The sequence below is a fragment of the Canis lupus genome, chromosome 1 (assembly GCF_003254725.2).
Source record: "Canis lupus dingo isolate Sandy chromosome 1, ASM325472v2, whole genome shotgun sequence".
NCBI lineage: Eukaryota > Metazoa > Chordata > Mammalia > Carnivora > Canidae > Canis > Canis lupus.
This window is the reverse complement of record NC_064243.1, coordinates 33,789,220-33,809,618: the sequence shown is the minus strand read 5'-3', so window position 1 is coordinate 33,809,618 and position 20,399 is coordinate 33,789,220. Positions and strand designations below refer to the sequence as shown.

At 34.8% G+C, this 20,399-nt stretch overlaps 1 protein-coding gene and 1 long non-coding RNA gene across 3 annotated transcripts in view; one reads left to right on the top strand and one right to left on the bottom strand.

Annotated features, from left to right (window-relative positions):
* Nucleotides 1-20,399, top strand: part of NMBR (neuromedin B receptor) — an 85,629-nt gene that overhangs the window by 48,002 nt on the left and 17,228 nt on the right. Inside the window, exon 2 of one of the 2 annotated variants that reach the window (XM_025422427.3) lies at nt 19,344-20,396. In XM_025422427.3, the coding sequence (XP_025278212.1) occupies nt 19,975-20,396 (422 nt within the window). In that variant the 5' untranslated portion in view covers nt 19,344-19,974. Of the gene's footprint in view, nt 1-19,343; nt 20,397-20,399 lie in introns of those variants that run through there. The other variant, XM_025422428.3, reaches the window with a different exon arrangement.
* LOC125755581 (uncharacterized) lies at nt 794-19,441 on the bottom strand. Its single transcript, XR_007412374.1, has 3 exons — nt 19,180-19,441; nt 18,505-18,561; nt 794-967 (listed from the first exon to the last, which is right to left on the bottom strand). It is a non-coding gene; the product is annotated as an uncharacterized LOC125755581 (long non-coding RNA).

Below are 20,399 nucleotides of genomic sequence, written 5' to 3'. Positions count from 1 at the left end.
ATCTCCCTTTCTGGTGTCATAGAGGCTATGATGCCTTTTGTATATACCATCACCCCACTGCTAGGAATATTGGCTGCTGGCAGTGCACAACTACATCCTTCACTGAGCAGAGTCCTCTGCTGCAGGGAAATTTCTCACTTGAGCATGTGTTTCTTCCCAGAGAGTGACACATGGCCAGAAACTGGCCAATGCAGAACTAAAAGGCCTGTTCCCATTCCATTTCAGAACAGCTCTGAAGGGCATTCCAGCTACTGGAATGATGGAGCCTTCAGGAGCAACCACTTTGCAGGAGCTTCTTCATCTGCTCAATCCTACTTTCCTCATTTCCTTATGGGGTCAGTTCCTAAAAGCACTCTTCAATAAACCTCCTGCATACACGTTGTCATCTCAGAATTTGTCTCTATGGAACCCAGTCTAAGACACTTGGGGAACACAAGTGTGAAACACACACAAATGAGTGGATGTTGTGTTCTCAATGCAGAAAACTCATTGCTCTGGTGCTCTCTGAGACCTGACATAGGCTTCTGAATTGAGAGCACTGAGGGCAAGGATTATTGTATGACTGCTCTGATGGTTTCCTATGCCTTTCTTCCCTGGGGTTCTTCACTATAATAATCTGCCACCCACATGAATGTGGAAATGTTTTATCCTTTTAAACTGAATGTGCACTCCTGAGTACACCTGATGCACCTGATCTTAAAGAGGAAGGAAGTATACTGAGAAAATGTAGAAAGGAAGACAGTAGTTAGACCAACTGGTCTGATGTTTAAAAAAAAAAAAAAATTACCTTTAGGCAGCCTTGGTGTTTGTCCTTCAGATGTGCCAGAAGATGGACTATTTCTTGGTCATCAAATTCACATCAACTTCCCAAAAGCTTCTAGGCCCCCTGACACTTTTTAAATAGTCATTATAACCCCAAAGATCTTTAGATATAGGAATTTCTCCCAAGAGCGATTCCTGGATAAACCTGAAGATATATTATGGTAATTTATCAATGAATAGATTCTTCATTATGAAACAACCTGCATCTTACAAACACGATTTTGGAGGGCTCTTATCTGAACTTACCACAAATTGCCATTATCAGATGAAAAACTTTGGCATCAAGATTGATTATGTACAGATGATTAATATTCTTAGTAATAACTTGGTGAGGTCTACAAATATGAGTGTTTTAGCATAACCTTTCAACGTGTTCAAGTTTTCATGTTATTTCAAATTTTTTTTTTAAGATTTCATTTATTTATTCATGAGAGACACAGAGAAAGAGAGAGGCAGAGACACAGGCAGAGGCAGGCTCAATGCAGGGAGCCCGATATGGGACTCGATCCCGGGTCTCCAGGATCATGTCCTGGGCTGAAAGTAGCGCTAAACCACTGAGCACCTGGCTGCCCTATTTCAAATTATTTAAATGCTAAAAGAGTTAGTGAGCATTATAGCGCTGTAACTAGATGTTTTAGATTTATTGGTTGAAGGGTTATTTTCATCTTTCTGAAAAATACTGAATTTTTAAATTTGTGCATTCCAAGTTTTAAAAAATTTTTTTTTTGTGAACCAGGTGTCTGTAGGGAGGTACATATCTGACAGCAAATGGTTTTTGTAAAATTGTTTGCTGTAGAATCAAACTCAGAAAGCTCAGGCTTAGTAGTACTTTGTGTTGGTGTTTATCCCTGATTTCACTCTAATTTTCATCAATATAAGATCCATAAGTCATCAATTTGTTATAATTTTTCAGTGTTGGACATATTGAGAGATTGTAAATACTTCTGTCATAAGCTTTAGTTTGGGAAAAATAAATAATTCTTCTATGTTTGATAAGGTAGTGTACTCTAACTGCTGCTTAATTTTAATATATGTTGAATCATATTTTGTATTTTTGAAATACATAGATTCCTTTAATTTCTGAAATGCTTATAGAATCAAACTTTAGTGCATATATTTAGTCTTATGTGCACAAATTCCAGATTACTGAATTTAAACCCTGTGCTAAATTGCTGGGCTTTCATTAGACTTTCCATTCCTTATTCCCTCTGTGACATGTTACCAGGGAAAATTCATTGCTTTGAATAATAATGAGCTTGAGACAAATTTAGCTTTTGAAAGCTGATTAAAACCTTTCTCTGTTTTGAACACCTCATATATAAACCACCTTTGCTCCTTTTTATAAAAAAATTAATGGCCACTTTTCTATGAATTCCTACTTATCAAGTATTGGAATGTGGTAATTTATCTTTAAAATGTTAATATAGGGATCCCTGGGTGGCGCAGCGGTTTGGCGCCTGCCTTTGGCCCGGGGCGTGATCCTGGAGACCTGAGATCGAATCCCACATCGGGCTCCCGGTGCATGGAGCCTGCTTCTCCCTCTGCCTGTGTCTCTGCCTCTCTGTCTCTCTCTGTGTGACTATCATGAATAAATAAATAAAATCTTTAAAAAAAATAAAATAAAATGTTAATATAGATCTTGGGATGGAAATGTACTGGAGCTAGTAAAATATGAAAACATATGTGAGATGACTTTATTAATATGCTACTGACTATAATTATTTGAGTTTTATGTGTCATATGAACTAAAACCATTTACATATTTTCTGGTAGTTTCAGATGGAGGCATTTTTTCCAGCTTTATATGTAAGGGGTATAAACTTTTCAACCTGTGTCAAAAGATCCTATGAATATCTAGTGAACTTGTCATCATAAGCACTTTTGGACACTCCAGTGAATGGAAACCAATCCTATTTTTTATTGTTTGTTATTGAGACACAAATAGTTTAAGATGAGTTTTGTGCTGCAACTTTCTAATAGCACTTTTTATCTGTAAAACTATTATGGTATTATTTAACCTATTTTGGGTGAGGTGACAGGTTTCTAGTAATATTAATCATGATAATCTTAGAAATTAATTTATTAAAAGCAATTATGTTAAGAACAAAGATTAAAAAAAGAACAAAGATAATTATGGAGTTATTTGGGTAGCAGCAGTTAAAATTTCCAGTAACAATAAGCTGAAAGATGATTTTGTGCCAACAGGTCTGTTAAAAATATGTAATACTGAATGATGAATAGAAACTTAAGTGGATAAGAAAATAAAAGAATGTCTCCGTAATACCCAGTGAAAAATTGCTCATCAGTTATCAAATAACACAAAAAGATCTTGTGAAAAATCAGGATCCTGCTGGGGTAAATTCCCTGGAGTTCGTAGACAGAGCAATTTGGAATTGAATTATATCACAGATGTGCTATAGAGACCTTCCATTGATTGCTGATTTGTCAGAACTCAAGAGCATCAACAACCTATTAGGGTTTCAAGACTGTTAGTGGATATAAGGTTCCAGTAATTTATCCTTGAGTCCTTTATAAAATCTTCTAAATAAAGAAATCCTTGTTCTCTGTATCCAAACAAGAGTTTATTTTTTAAAGATTTTATTTTTTTATTTATTCATGAGAGACACACAAAGAGAGAGAGAGAGAGAGGCAGAGACACAGGCAGAGGGAGAAGCAGGCTCCATGCAGGGAGCCTGACATGGGGGTCTCCAGGATCACGCCCTAGGCTGAAGGCAGCGCCTAACTGCTGAGCCACCCGGGCTGCCCTAAACAAGATTTTAATAACTTTTCACGCCCCCTTGGAGCCAAATATTCTATGTACAGCTTCTTATAGTAAATGTAGGCTGAAGTTATATTTTTGTGTAGATATAGATATGTGTTTGGGTAAGTGTGTTTTTTGTAAGATTAAGAGATTACAGAGAGCAATGGGTATTAAAGTTATTTCTCTGATTAACATTTCTGTGAAATCACAATTCAAGGTCTTTGGATAATTTTTCACAACCATTACCCCATGTCAAATTCCGAAAGAGCTCAGTGTTTTAACTTAATGCCTACATGAAAAATATTAGAACTAAGAACTTAAAAAATAAAGTGTTCATAGGAACAAAGAACAATGATGCATTTCTAGTGATTGATTATCTCTTCTCTCCTGTTCCTTTACTTCTACTAGTGTAGTTCAGGTCTGGTATTAATAGTTTGAGACTGTCTTCTAATTGCCATATTACTGGCTCAAACGCTTCTACACCCACTGCCAGGATAATTGCTCAATATACGGTTTGGTTGCTTCCTCCCAAAGTCATCTTTACTCTCCAAATTTTAATGATCATAGATTACACATCTTAATTTAGTATTTTGAGTATTCTCAAGTTGGCCTTTTTCAATCTGTTCTCCCATTCTAGAAAAATCTACTTTAGCCATTCTAGACCATCTCCTATACCTCAAATGTGTCTTATTCCTTTTCCGTGTGTAGACCTATTGCATTTTCCAAAAATGCTTTTATTTTCCCACCATACTGTTTACTTTCCTCACTAAAATCCTACCCATTTGGGGGCTAAATTTAAATTTCTTATATCTATGAATCCATCCCTGATCAACTGAACTATCAACAATTCTTCTCTCTGAATTTTCAAAACATTTGGCAATGTACAGGGCTAAAACTAGGCCACTTGACATCTTTGGACAAATTAGAAAACCCATTCCATTTTTTTAAAGATTTTATTTATTTATTCACTAGAGACAGAGAGAGAGGGAGAGAGAAAGAGGCAGAGACACAGGCAGAGGGAGAAACAGACTCCATGCAGGGAGCCCCAAGTGGGACTCGATCCCCGGACTCCAGGATCATGCTCTGGGCCAAAGGAAGGTGCCAAACCGCTGAGCCACCCAGGCATCCCAACCCATTCCATTTGGACAGAGGGTGCCATAGGCACAAAAAATGGTGAGCAGACTATGACTCTAAGTGAATTAGGAAAAACTACCTTTTAATCCTTGCAGACGTAGCTACTTGCCAGATTTCAGTTCAGTTTTTTTGTCATTATCTAGCTGTTTGACCTTGGATATATTATTTTACCTCTCTAGATTTAGTTTTCTTGCCTGGAAAGTGGTGATAATAGTATGAAATTCATATTATTGCTAATAATAATATATAAGATAATGAATGTAGATTGTCTAGCTGGATATTTGGCATATAAACCTTAATCAGTAAATTGTCATGACCTTTATAATTATTATGTTTTATGCTACCATCATCCTTAGTTTCAGGGATGGTCTGTTTTTCTCCTTGAATTAAAGTTTCAGGTATGGAAATTAAATACATTTGTAGACACAAATGCATTTTTGGTTTTTTGACTGAAATGTTTACTGATGATCATTATCAGATCAGTATCTCTTAAATAAATATTAACAAGATTATATTTCTTGAACTAAGATGTTATTTTCTCCTGCTGTTGACATTATCTGGATACATATGGAAATATAAGACCAGAGACACAAAATAAATATGAGGAAGGTAGTAGTCTTATTAATACACTGACCTTGTTTAAAGTTATGATACATTTTGAGAAAGACATTTGTTAGTATGATCAAACATTCCCACTCAACTAATGAGAACACTTTCCATTTTCAAAAAGACAATTTGTGAAAAAATATCAGATTACTGACCACAAAAATGTCAAAACCACCTAGTTATCTGGAAAAAAAACAGCAATAGAGATGATTCTCCATACAACACTGAAGAAAAAGGCCTTAGCCTTGACCCATGGAGATTGCCTTCAAGGCGACAAAGTAATTTATTTTTCCAATGGAGGCTCATTCAAATTCTTGTCTTCTCTGGCAATATTGCTGCAGGTTATATTCCATGGACCAAATTCATATCAGTCTTTTAACCTCTCCAGAGCACTTTGTAACTGCGTGTATCGGTTTTGAGTGGAACTTTTCCTACTTCATAATTGGGCTCTTTATGCTGAGAAACCTCTGGGGGATCTGGAGGGATAGCCAGGAAGATGTGAATGGAGGAGGGAATTGTGCCAAAGGAAGGTATCTATCTGTTAAACATTCATATATTTGCATTTGGAGAGTGTAAGTGACTTCAGTATTTCAGCTATGTTTATATTTATAAAATATGGAAGCCTCCATGTGAAAAGGAAACATTCAGGTAAAAATGACAAATACCTGAATGTTTGCAGATATTAGATGCTTCCAAATTCAGTAAGCTGCTTGTAATATAAATGGATACTGTGGATAAGAAAATAAGCAAAATAAGTATTTGTTGATTCTTCAATCCTGGTGTCTTACCTGTACTATGTATACAGTTGAAAAAAATGAGTGTAATGAATACATTTAATCAGATATATGGAATTATTTCATTTCTATTTTATTAATTGCGACTTTATATTGTTTTGTTTACTATTATTATTTTATTACTTCAGACATGATCCATAGGTAGATGGTGAAAGAACTAAAGTTTGTGAGAGGAACTTTTCTTAAATGAAATCATTCTGTTTCATAAAACTCAACAGCCATCAAAAGTCAATGTAGTTGATAACTACAGTCTTAGGTATCAGATAACTTCATGCACTTCACAACTCAGCAAAATCACAAGTTTGAATTACCAACTCCATTTTGGTTAATAAAATCTTCTTATGCATGTTTACTGTGTGAGATTCAATGCATTTTCAGAACTGAAAAATAAATACGACTGAGCTATAAGACTAATCCCTTTACTTTTTTTTTTTTTTTTTTTTTTAATAAATGACAAGATATAAGAAAGGGGTTCCAAACCATCAAATGTAGGAAATCTCTTTCCCGGGAATTGAAATATTTAACTTTTCAAATGCTTAAATAAATGGAACCTAAAGTAGTAGCCTAGCTTGGATCATAAATTCAGCTATGGCATTTTAAAAATTTTTGAAAAAAATTAAAATAAAACTGAAAATACCATTCCATTATGGATTAAATTGTATAGAGTGTTTCACATTTTTAATGTTCTGTGGTTTGCAAAGATTTTTTGCACGAATTATTTTATATAATTTGTATTATAAATTCATGACATGGGTAAGGCAGCTATGGCTTAATAACATTTGCTTTTGCCAAGGTAAAGCCTGTATTAATAAAATTAAGTATCATATTTATATAAATAAAATGTAAAGCCAATTCTTTTTTCTGATCTGAGACTGCTCTGGTTATTGCACCTATTCTCAAGTAGCACAGATGAAAAGAAAATGCTGGAGATATAATAATTCTATTGTCATTCTTTTGTTATTTTGATTTTGTTCTTTTCGCGTACAAGCAGTTGATTTGTGACTACATTTTACGAAATGTGAGCAGTACTCAGCAGGTGGCGCTAATGAGACACAAAATATTGAATCGCCAACTCCTACAGCCAGAGATTTAGTAGTGTATTAATAAGTTTGTTGGGGGTAAGGACAATCTGCTCGCATTGTTTCTCCGAGTGCTAATGCCACATGGAATGATTTTAGAGATTTATTCAGTTCCTACTTTATATTGAGTCTGAAGTTAATGTTTATTCTTTTTTGCTTACTTCATAATATTTAAAAAAAACCAGAGTACCTTCTTTCACTTGAAAACTAAGCCTGGCCATTTACCTGTATGAACTTCCATTCATATGCTGGAAGAGGGAGGGGAGTGAATCACATAGTGGTTATTCCTTTAAGGACAAAATATGGAAATCAAAAGAGATTCTTAGGAACTACTAACTCCCATGGAAATTATAATCCTATTTATCTTTGAGGGATACCTAGCAGATTATTTACCAGATCAACATTTAGGCCAAGTGTTCCAAAGTGAAAATTTTCTTTTGTTTTGTGGTTCTACTAAACATTCAGAATGAATGTTAGTAGACTGTGGCATTAAATGAAAATGAAAATGAATTTTTTGGGATAAGGGAATGTTACTTAATTAGAAAGAATGGAAGTATTTGCTTATTTTGTCAATTTAACAATTAAGCTACACAAATAACATCTGCTCATGTATTAAGAAGTGCCTTGGTGGCTTCTGAGCAAGTTATTTGAGAGGTATCTCACCAAGAAAGAAAGAGTTGCATTTTAAATGGGGAATTCAGCGGAGTTTACTAAGAATGTACTTAATGCGTGTTCTCTGAAGTCACATTTCTAGTGGACTTATATGGGCATTGACATTTCTGGTATCCTCAGTTTTTCAAAGTTCAATTTTCTTCCAATAAAAACCAATATCATCCCAATTTTATGTTTTAATTTGAATAAAGTGATCAATTTCACATTTTTGTGAATCCTACTTGAAACTAGCAATGCATAAAACTACTTCAAAAAACTTCCCTTTACATAACTAAGGTTTAAGAGACTACTACATAAGGGACAATTGAGTTAATTTTTTTATAAGTAACGTTAATGATTGGAAACTCATAGAAATCACATTATTATATAGCCAGAGCATTGTTTTCTTCTCCTTAAGAAAAGTATTTAACTTTGATTTTTATCAACAAATCAGAGATTATGACTCTTGTATTCACTGACTTTTCTCCACAGAGATGACCTCTTCCCAGGTACCAGTTTTTGTTGTACCCAGTGATGTAAACCGAAGGCCATGCATCAGTGAATTCAAACATTTTGTGCATAGGTACAGATCTTTGATCATTTTAAATGGTTTTCCAATGGGAGGAGGCTGCTGGAATAGCCAATCAACTTCTTAGCAGGATTATCTGAGAAAAAATTAATATATTTCCTGTCCCCACAAGTTTCCTAATTGAATGTGACTTATTTTGATCCATCCATAGGAGCAAAGTTGTCATGAAGATTGATGTGAACTACGTACTCACTTTAGAAACTTCCATAATTTACAGGGTCCATAGATTTTCTATTCATGGTTAAGCATTAAACATGATAAGATAGAGTCAACTCTTCTACTTTTTCCTCTTCTTTAGTCTTCTTCCTGTTAGTACCTTTATTGATATATATTCGCACCATATAATTCATTCATTTACAGTGTACAATTAAAGTATTAATACATTCACAGTTGTGTAACCATCACCACAATTTGAAAATATCTTGTCGCCCTCAAAACAAACTGATACCTGCTAACATTTCCCCACATCTTCTTCCAGCCCCCTTCCTCTACTCCTCAGTCCTAGGCAACCACTAAAGTATTTTCTGTTCTTATAGATTTGCCCATTCTGGACATTTCACATAAATTTTGTACACTTCATTTCATGTAAGTGGACTTATATAGTATATGGTCTTTTGTGATTGGCTTCTGCACTTAGGGTAATATTATCAAGGCTCATCCATCCTGTGACATTTATCAGTGCTTGATTCCTTTTTAATACCAAACAATACTCCATTATATGGATATATTATATTTTATTTACCCATTTATCAGTTGAGGGACATTTGTTTCCACATTTTGGCTATTATGAATAATACTGTGATCATAAAGGTTTTGTGTAATATATGATTTTGTTGAACACTTAGGAGTAGATTGCTTGGTAATATGGTACTTCTTTTTGTACCCTTTTGAGGAACAGCCTGATTGTTTTCCACTAAGGCTGTCTCATTTTTCATTTCTACTAGCAACGTATAAGCATTTGGATTTCTCCACAGCCTTGCCAACATTTGTTTTTGTCTGACTTTTTGATTATAGCTATGTAGTAGATACAAAGAGGTATCTTATCTTATCTTCTTTGATTTGCATTTCCCCAGTGGCTATTAATATTGAGCTTCTTTTCATGTGCTGATTAGCCATTTATATCTTCTTTGGAGATCTCTTTGGATTTATATATTTTCCTTGGATTTATTTAGATCTTTTGTACATTTCTATATTGAGTTGTCTTTACTTCTAGATAAATGTACTTTATTAGATATATGATTTATAAATTCTGTTCTGTGTATCATCTTGACACTTCCTTGATGGTGTCTGAAAGGTACAAAAATGAAGCCCTTCTTTCGTACTTGATTTTAGCAATTTGAGTCTTCTCTCTTCTTGGTCAGTCTAGCTAAAGTGTTATCAAGTTTTTTTTGATCTCTTCAAAGAATGAAGTTTTACTGTTTTTTATTTTTGTTCTCATTTTTCTATTTTCTATTGCATTGATGTCTGCTTTAATTTTTATGATTTCTTTCCATCTGCTTGATTCAGTTGTTCTTTTCTTGCTTTAAGATGAAAGATTAGGATATTAAATTAAGATTTTTCTTCCTTTTTAATATAGGTGTTTAGAGCTATAAATTTCTTTCTAAAAACTGATTTGATTGCATTCTTGTAATTTTGGTTTGTTATATCAATATTTTCATCCTAAAATATTTTCTAATTTCCATTGTGGTTTCTTATTTGACACATTAGATACTAAGGAATATGTTGTTTAATTTCCCTATATTTGTGAATATCCTAAATTTCTCATTATTGATTTATAACTTTATTCCATTGTGGTCAAAAAAACATTTTAATGCTTTTAATGTTTTTAATGATTTTAATAATTTTACATTCATCGAAGATTGTTTTATGGCCTAGCTTATGATCTATCCTGGAGGGTGTTTCTTTTTCTTTTTAAAAATATTTTATTTATTTATTCATGAGAGACACAGAGAGTAAGAGACATAGGCAGAGGGAGAAGGAGGCTCTCTGCGGGAAGCCCGATGCAGGGCTGGATCCCAGGACCCTGGGATCATGACCTGAGCCAAAGGCAGACACTCAACCATTGAGCCACCCAAGTGTTCCATGGAGAATGTTTCACATGTACTTGAGAAGAATATGTCTTTTTCAGTTGCTGAGTAGATTGTTCTAATGATGTCTGTTAGGTCTAGTTGGTTTATAGTGTTAAGTCTCGTTACTTGTTGCCCCTTTGTCTAGTTGTTCTAGTCATTATTGAAACTGAAATATTAATATCAAGAGTAATATTATTACTCTTGAATTGTCAGTTTTTCCCTTAAATTCTGTCAATATTGGCTTCATGTAACTTGAGATTTGGTTATTATGTACAGATGTGTTTAGAATTGTTAAATATTCTTGATGAATTGACCCTTTTATCATTAAAAAATGTCTTTTATCTCTAGTAACCTCTTTGTTTTAAAGGCTATTTTGTCTGATACTATCATAGCACTACAGCTCTCTCATGGCTGCTGTTTGTATTTGTTTTTCCATTCTTTTCCTTTCAACCTACATTTACCTTTGAATCTAAAGTGTGTATCTCTTACAGAGTTAGATCTTTTTTTCTTTTTTAAAGATTTTATTTATTTATTTGAGAGAGAGAGAGAGCACAAGCAAGAGAGGGGGGTGAAGGGAGAGGGGCCAAGGGTGAGGGAGAAGCAGACTCCCCACTGGACAGGGAGCCCAAAGTGGGGCTCCATCCTAGGACCCCGAGATCATGACCTGAGCCCAAAACAGATGCTTAACAACTAAGCTAGCCAGATGGCCTTGATCTTGTTTTTTAATACAATCTGCTGATCTCTGTTTTTTGCTTGAATTGTTTAATCCACTCACCTTTTATGTTATTATTGATAAAGTTGGATTTTGTGTGATAATTTTCTCTGTTTTTTGCATGTCTCAAATCTTTTTTGTTCTTCTGTTCCTTTTTTATTGCCTTCTTTTGTATAAAATAAATATTTCCTAGTTTAACATTTTAATTCTTTAGATTTATTTTTACTATATGTTTTGTGTTATTTTCTTAGTGGTTGTTCTAGGGCTTATCATACATATCTTATCAGAATCTACTTCAGATTTATACTAAATTAATACCAGTTTATGTGTGATACAAGCCCAACAATACATTGTTATAATTTTTACTTTATATATAATTAATCCTTTTAAAAGATGCTGGGAGAAAAAGAAAGAAAGAGGAAGTATATATTTATTGTTTGTTAAAAAAACTTTCCTATTTACTATTCTTGGTTCTTTCCATTTGTTCTTCTGGATTCTCTTTATTTGTCCTTAAAGATTTGTCTAGTGTCTCTTTCTTACTCCTATGTAGTTCTGTTCCCACCTGCCTACTTTGTGCATTAATTGTCAAATATTATTATATTTGTATATATTATAAGGCCAACAGTAAATTTTATATGTATTGGTTTATACAATTGCTTTTTAAAATAAGCTAAAAGAAGAAAAAGGAAGAAATATGCATATACTGTCTTTTCTAATTAAATGTACTGACATTCTTTGGTTTTTCAAAGTCAATTTGAACTACTGTCAGGGTTACTTTCATTTATTTCATTGTTTTCAAGAGTGCCTTTCAGCCTGAATTTCCTTATACTCTCTTCCTGATTCAGTTAGTTCCCTTGCAGAGAACTTTAGAACTCTCTGTTTTCATAGCTTACCTTTTCCTTGTGCAAAATCTCTTATTGAATGCTGATTTGATTACGATATACCTTGGAACAATTCTTTTTTTAAGCCATAGGTAGATTTTATTTAAAAAACAATCCCAAGTAAGACTCCTTTTGATATTAAAATATAGAACAGATAATTCTATCAAAGAGTTCTAATAGACATAAATATCTAGGTAAAATATAGCACCTTATAACTAACTATGATTTTATCCTATTTGTCTTTTAAAAAAAAGACTTTATGGTTTAGAATAATTTTTTAAAATATTTATTTTCTTTATTTTGGAGAGAGAGAGTGAGAGTGTAGGGGAGGAGGGATAGAGGAAGAGGAAGAGAGACGGAGTCTCAAGCAGGCTCCCTGCTGAGTGTGGAGCCCCAAGTGGGCTCTATCTCCTGATCCTCGAGATCATGGCCTGTGAGATCACAACCTACGCTGAAATCCACGGCCGGATGCACAACCAACTGAGCCACCCAGGAGCCCCTTTTGGAGCAATTTTTAAAGTGGCATTAGGTTCACAAAAACATTTGACTGAAAGCTACAGATATTTTTCTTTACATCCTCTCCTCTCATATTTAACAGTCTCACTATCAACATCCTGCATGGGCTGGTACTTTTGTTATAATTAACAAACTTATATTGGCAGATCATTATCACCCAGAGTCCATAATTTACATTAGAGTTCTCCCCTGGCCCTGTATTTTCTATGGCTTTTGACAAATGGATAATGGCATGCATCTGCCATTATAATATCACACAGAGTAGTTTCACTGTCCTAAAAAGACTCTGTGCGCTGCCTCTTTTCCTCTGCAACCTCCCTAAGGTGACCTCTGGCAACTACTAATCCTTTTAGTGTCTCCGTAGTTCTGTGTTTTCCAGAATATCATATCATTGGCATCCTTTAATATGTAGCCTTTTCAGACTGGTTTCTTTCACTTTGTAACATGCATTTAAGTTTCCTCTACATCTTTTCCTGGCTTAGTAGCTTGTTTTTTAATGCTGAATAATATTCCACTGTCTGTATTTACCAAAGTTTATATGTCTACTTACTGAAAGACATCTTGGTTACTTCCAAGTTTTGGCAATTATGAATTAAGTTGCTATAAACTTCCATATACAGGATTTTGTGTGGACATTAAGACTTCAATTCATTTGAATAAATACTAAGAAGCATAACTGATATATTTCATGATAAGAACATAGTGGGATGCCTGGGTGGCTCAGTGGTTGAGCATCTGCCTTTGGCTCAGGGCATGATTCTGGGATCTTTGTGTCTCTCATGAATAAATAAATATTTTTTCTTTTCTTTTCTTTTTTTTTTTTTTTTTTAGAAAAGCACAGGTGCTTAACTGCTGAGCCACCCAGGCATCCCAATAAAATATTTTAAGAAAATAATATATCTAGTTTTGTAAGAAAGTCCAAACTATATTCCAAAGTGGCTATATCATTTTGCACTTCTAGCAGCAATAAATGAGAATTACTGATGTTCCTTATTAGCATGTTGTAAGGCTGTTCTAATACATTCTAAAACTGTTGTTCCTCATTAGCATTTGATGTTATCAGAATTTTGGATTTTGGCCATTCTAATAGATGTGAATTGGTATCTCATTGCTGTTTTGAATTTAAGTGCTTTTTATTTTTTGACAACTACATGACATTTTTTTTTCTTAAAAACAATGACTCTGCTCCAATAAATCAAGGTCAAAATAAACGAAGAGTTCAAGATGACAACAGTCCCTTTGTTAAGTTCTGGTGCTGTGTGGATGAAAAGCAGCAGCCAGTCATGGCAATAGGTGATAACATCCAAAGTGGGACATTAAAAACATCCAAATGCATTAATACTCTTTCACACTAAACCAGCCTTCAAATAAATCACATATGAGCTCACACCATCTTCATGGTAGTCCAGGATAAAAACCATGTCATCTGGATTCATGTTTTTACCAAGAAAGAATTGGTAGTTTTTGAAATTAGCAAGCATGTGCTTGATTTTTTTCTGTAGCCTCTGTCATAAAAAATTTTACTCTTTTTGATACTGTTCTTTAAGTTTCCCTTTGATTGATTTCATACAATCTTTGATGTACTACTTGTAGGCTTCTTTTGTGAATTTGGTCTCTTACAAGTGATAGTTCGTGACAATATCAACACCAGGGATGACTGTGTGTTGGATACCTTTCCCCTAGGGCCTTCAGTAAAGGCATTTTCAGCAATGAGTGGCTCATCAGTGTCTTACTGGCTATATTCCCCTCCATCTCCAGGCACAACCCAGCTCATCATGGCTGATGAGGTCCCAGTAGATGATCATGACAATGGCTGGAAAGAGTCAATGGTACTCTAACCTAGCAGGAACCCAGAGCTGGAAGTAAGTGGGATACAATCAGAAGGGGATGCTGGGGGATGGGGTAGTAGGTGGAAAAGCTCACTATTGTTTTAATTTGTAATTCCCTAATGACAAACGATGTTGAACATCTTTTCATATTCTTATTTGCCAGCTGTGCATGTTCTTTGGTAAGCTGCCCAGATTTTTGGCCTATTTTTTAAATGGTTTTGTTGTTGTTGTTGTTGTTGAGTATTAAATGTTTACATTTTTGAGTAACAGTCATTTATCAGCTATATATTTTAGAAATATTTTTTTCCCAGTTTGTGGCTTGTCTTCTCATTTTCTTGACTGTATTTTTGCAGAGCAGAAGTATATAATTTCAATCTCTTAATTTAGTCAAGTTTATCAATCCTTTATGCGTTGGGCTTTCAATAATGGATCTAAAAAACCATTACCATCCAAGGTCATCTAGGTTTTCTCCTATGTTTCTTATAAGAGATTTATTGTGTTATGTTTTACACTTATATTGATGTCTAATTTTGTGTAGAGTGTAAGGTCTGTGTCTCTATTATTATTATTATTATTATTATTATTTTGCATGTGGATGCTTTTTCTAGCACCATTTGCTAAAAGACAATCTTTGCTCCATAGTATTCTTTGCTTCCTTTTCAGAGATTAGTTGAATATATTTATGTGAGTCTATTTCTGCACTCTTTGTTCTGTCCCATTGATTTATTTGTTTATTCTTTTGCCAATACCATACTGTCCTGATCACTGTAGTTCTATAGTAAATCTTGAAGTCAGATAGTGTAAGTTCTCTGACTTCATTTTTTTTTTAAAAGATTTTGTCTATTTATTAATGAGAGACACACACAGAGAGAGGCAGAGAGAGAAGCAGGCTCCATGCAGGGAGCCCGACATGGGACTTGATCCTGGGTCTCCAGGATCACGCCCTGGGCTGAAGGCAGATGCTTAACTGCTGAGCCACCTAGGTGTCCCTGACTTCATTCTTTTTCAATATTGTGTTGGGTAGTCTGGTCTTTTGCTTTACCATATAAACATTAGATTAACTTTGTCAATATTCACAAATAGACTTAAGATTTTGATTAATATTGCATTGTAGGTCAAATTGGGAAAATGTGATATCTTAAAAATATTAAGTCTTTCTATCCACGACTATGGGTTATCTCTCCATTTATTTTATTCCTTTATTTATGTGATTTCTTTTAACAGAGTTTTATGGTTTTCCTCATATAGATCTTGTATATATTTTTTCAGATTTGTACAAGTATTTTATTATAGGAGTGTTAGTGTAAATGGTATTGTTTTTAATTTCAAATTCTACTTATTCATTGCTGGTATATAAAAAAAAACAGTTAACTTTTGTAAATTAACCTCGTGTCCTGCAACCTTGCTATAATAACTTTTTAGTTGCAGGAGATTTTCTGTTGAATTTTATGGATTGTTTACATAAATAATCATGCCATGTTTTGGAACAATGACAGTTTTATTTCCTTCTTCTTAATCAGTATACCTTTCATGTCCTTTTCTTGTCCTATTGCATTGCTAGGACTTCCAGTAAAATGTGTAATAAAAGCAGTGAAAAAAAACATCCTTTCTTGTTTCCGATCTTACTGGGAAAGCTTCCAGTTTTCCTTCTTGGTAGAATTTTCTTCATGTTTCTTCTACCTGGGATTTGCTTTCATCAAACTTGAAAAAAATGCTAGGCCATTACTTTAATTTTTTCTTTCTCTTCTGTCCTTTAAGGACCTAATTACAGAAAGATTAGGCCATTGACTGTTTTCTACAGTGCATTGATACCCTGTTCTTTTTTTTGTTGTTGTTTTCTTCAGCCTTTTCTCTGAGTATTCTATTTTGGATAATTTCTATTACTAGGGATGCCTGGGTGGCTTAGCAGTTAAGCATCTGCCTTTGGCTCAGGGCATGATCCTGGATCTGGGGATTGAGTCCCACATCAGGCTCCCTGCAAGAAGGCTGCTTTTCTCTCTGCCTATGTCTCTACCTCTCTCATGAATGAATGAATGAATGAATGAATGAATAAATAAATAAATATTTTAAAAATTTTCTGTTACTATATTTCAAGCTCACTGATCTCTTCTGCAGTTAACCCTATAGTATTTGTTTCCCATAACATTGCTTTTTCCTCTGTAGAAATTCAATGTCTTTTTGTATTCACCATTTCTCTATGTTAATGCTAATATTTTCTTCTTCCTTCTTGAACACATAGTATAAGGTTTCATTACATTTTAAGTTACAATTTTAATATCCTTATCTATTTATTGTATCATCTGTATCATTATTGGTTTAGTTTCCATTGACAATTTTTTTTCTTTTTTTTTTTTGGTTGTGAATGCATCTTATTTGCATGAATTTTAAACAACAAGGAATGTTTAATATACTTCTGAATAGATTTTGCTCAGCTTAGGGCAATAAAATGTATAATATGTATTTTATAAACATTGAATACTTCAATATTAAAAATGTATCTTTCAAATATATAGAAATCACATTTTTTATGCAATTTTATTCTCCTAGAACAATGAGATACAGTAGACTGAAGTCGAATAAATTTCAAAATACAGTTTTACTAAAGTTTTTAGGAAATTAAGCAAGTTATCTTACCTCTATGAGTTTTGATCATCTCATATGTAAAATTAAGACTCAAAAGTGTACCTCATAGAACACATATAAATATTAAATAACATATAACTCTAAGGAACCTAATGCAATGCATAGAGCATTGAGTATAATAAAAAAATTTATCCCTTCAGCAGATGTTTATTCTGATGGGTTGATCTTATGCAAATGAGACAATAGCTATACACTTATACGTAATTTGGTGTATATCTAAGTAATACATACATAATTATAATAACTTTATAATATTTTAATAAAAATCAGTAAGGCTATTATTATTAAAGTATTCATTATGCTCTCCAATCTCATGAACCTAAGACTTTGAGTAAATACATATGGATCCACTTAAAATGCAAAAATTCTATAATCTAGATGTCTTATTTCTATAATGCCAGGCAATTGGACATTTAGTAATTCAGTGTTCAGACTAAACATTTTTCTCATCTAAATGCTTAGCATTATCAGACACAGAGGAGAATACAGATTTTCATACAGCAATTTATTTATTTATTTTTATTTTTTAAAGACTTTATTTATTTGAGAGATACAAAGAGAGAGAAAGAGCATGAGCAGAGAGAGGGAGAAGCAGACTCCCAGCTGGGCAGGGAGTCCAACATGGGCTCCTTACCAGGACCCTGAGATTATGACCTAAACCAAAGGCAAACTAAGCCATGCAGGTGTCTCTTTGTACAACCATTTAGACTAAAATATGTTTTCATATAAAATAGGTTAGAATGGGATAGTTGCAATTTGAAAATGGGAGATTTCATAATGTAAAAGATTGCTTTCATAGTTAATTTACTTTGCATAATAAGATTGGATGTTAAAAGATAAAATTCAAAAAACTTTGAAGATAAAATTCCTAGAGACATTCTCAACTTATATGTGCTATTAATTGCCTATATATCTGATATATAAAAGTGATTTATATACATATATTCAAACTTATTTTATTTAGCCAACTGTGACCTAATAACAAATTAAATAATGAAATCAAGAAGAATATGTTAAGGACAGACTTATAATCAAGTTAATAAACATAAAATTGACTATAGAGCAAATGTTTATCTTGTCTAATGAGCCTATGGTAATTAAATGCTGTTATTGGTCAGAAATACTTGAAACATTGCTTACATTCTAGAAATAGGTTGGCACTTTTCATCAGCTTATGCTGATCATTATAGGTAGTTCTTGACTAATTTTATTTTTATCATGCAATTTTATCCTTAGGAACCAAGAACAAGCCTAATATTTTTCCTAATGAAGATGTTATTTGACTAACTTCAGAATTGTGCCCTTCTGAGAAGTTTACATTAAACTCAGATGGTGTTAATTTGGAAAGTCATTTTGGTTTTGGGACTACCCTATTTAAAATAGTGTATCAGGTGATGGGGATTAAAGAGTACACTTACCATGATGAGCAGTGAGTAATGTATAGAATTGCTGAATCAGCAATTGTACACCTGAAACTAAAAAATAGTGCATTATTTATGTATTGAGACTATATTTAACGTTAGCATTGCTCAGTCATAGGCACTCGTATGTTCAGTCTTAGTAGATATTGTCCAGCAAGTTTCCAAAAGAAAAAAAGTTGGAATTTATTTTGGAAAATTGTCTATTTCTGCTAACATTGAACATATTCAATCATTCTTACCTAAAAAATATACTGGATATATGATATATTTGGATATATAATTTATCCAAATGCACACCAGAAGACAGGCAAAGAATACTTATGGAGACATTGGCCAGATTAGCTAAAACTATCAAGACTCAAAATATCAACATTAGAAGGGAAAGATACAGTGGTATGTTTATACTGGAATACTATATGACAATGAAAAATACCACACACAAAAATCACAAAGGGGTCTCACATATATAATGCTGAATGAAAGAAACCGGACACAAGATTAAATACTTTAAGTTTCCATTTATAGGATGCTCAAAACCAGCAAACTAATCTTAGATGACAAAAGGCAGAATAAATAGTGTCATTTCAAGGGACAGTCATTTCAAGGGACAGTGGTTAGATTGTAGGTTCTGAATGGTGGTTAGATTAAGCTGTACATTCAAGAATTGCATACCTTATGCGTACTGTATTCCAATAAAAAGAAGTTTAAAACTAATTTGCCAGCTGTTGGAAAGAGTTTCCATATTTGGGGTGAAAAAAATGGGTCAAGGAAGAATGAAGAGGGAATTCCATTCATTTACTCCATCCTTTGTCTCTCATTCTCTTTCCTAAATTCAGAGTTCCAGGGCCTTCCTAGCCCAGCCCCTAAATTCTGAGGTTCGCAAACTGTCTGGGGCTCCTCCCGCTCGGAGGCGGGTAAGACTGTAACTATGTAGGGGCGCAGAGTGAGACGAATCAGATCCCCTCCAATTCCACACGCGACAGCAGGAACTGCAGAAAGTGCCAGCCGCCCCTCCGCTGGTTCCCCAGGGTTTCAGTTGCGCTTCGTTGGGCAGCTACGGGATCACTTCCTCGCCTCCCCGGGAACTGTCCAGCAGGTACTTTTATTAATTCCGGAGGGATAAATCTTTGTTCACTAAAGGACTGTTTTCCGCTAGCTGTAAAGGAAATAAACCACTGAGGATTAGCACAAAGACGCAACTGCTTTGCCTTTTTTTTTTTTTTTTTTTTTTTTAATTTGGAGCCAGCAGGCGCCAAAGTGCCCCTTCCAGAGATGAAGCACCAGAGCGTGGACAGACTTCTCACCAAGTCCCGGGCGTCTTTGGGATGCGGGGCAGTGTGACCACGAGCCCCCCCCAGGCGGGGAAACTGTCCCTGTGAGAGGGACATTGATTAAGCCCAAGTGTGTGTTACGCTTCAGGGCACCTGGGCGCATGAAACCCCAGCGGGCTCTCCTGGGAAGGAGACCATGCCCCCCAAGGCGCTTTGCAACCTCTCGGGGGCCGCGGGCGAGAATCAGAGCGGCTGGGTTCCGGGGGGGTCCGGCCCGGACTTTCTGCCCGCCTCGGACGGGACCGGCGCCAAGTTCGCCATCCGCTGCGTGATCCCGTCCCTCTACCTGCTCATCATCGCCGTGGGCTTGCTGGGCAACATCATGCTGGTGAAGATCTTCATCACCACCAGCGCCATGAGGAGCGTCCCCAACATCTTCATCTCTAACCTGGCCGCCGGGGACTTGCTGCTGCTGCTCACCTGCGTCCCGGTGGACGCGTCGCGCTACTTCTTTGACGAGTGGATGTTCGGGAAGGTGGGCTGCAAACTGATCCCCGTCATCCAGCTCACCTCCGTGGGGGTTTCCGTGTTCACTCTCACTGCCCTCAGCGCCGACAGGTA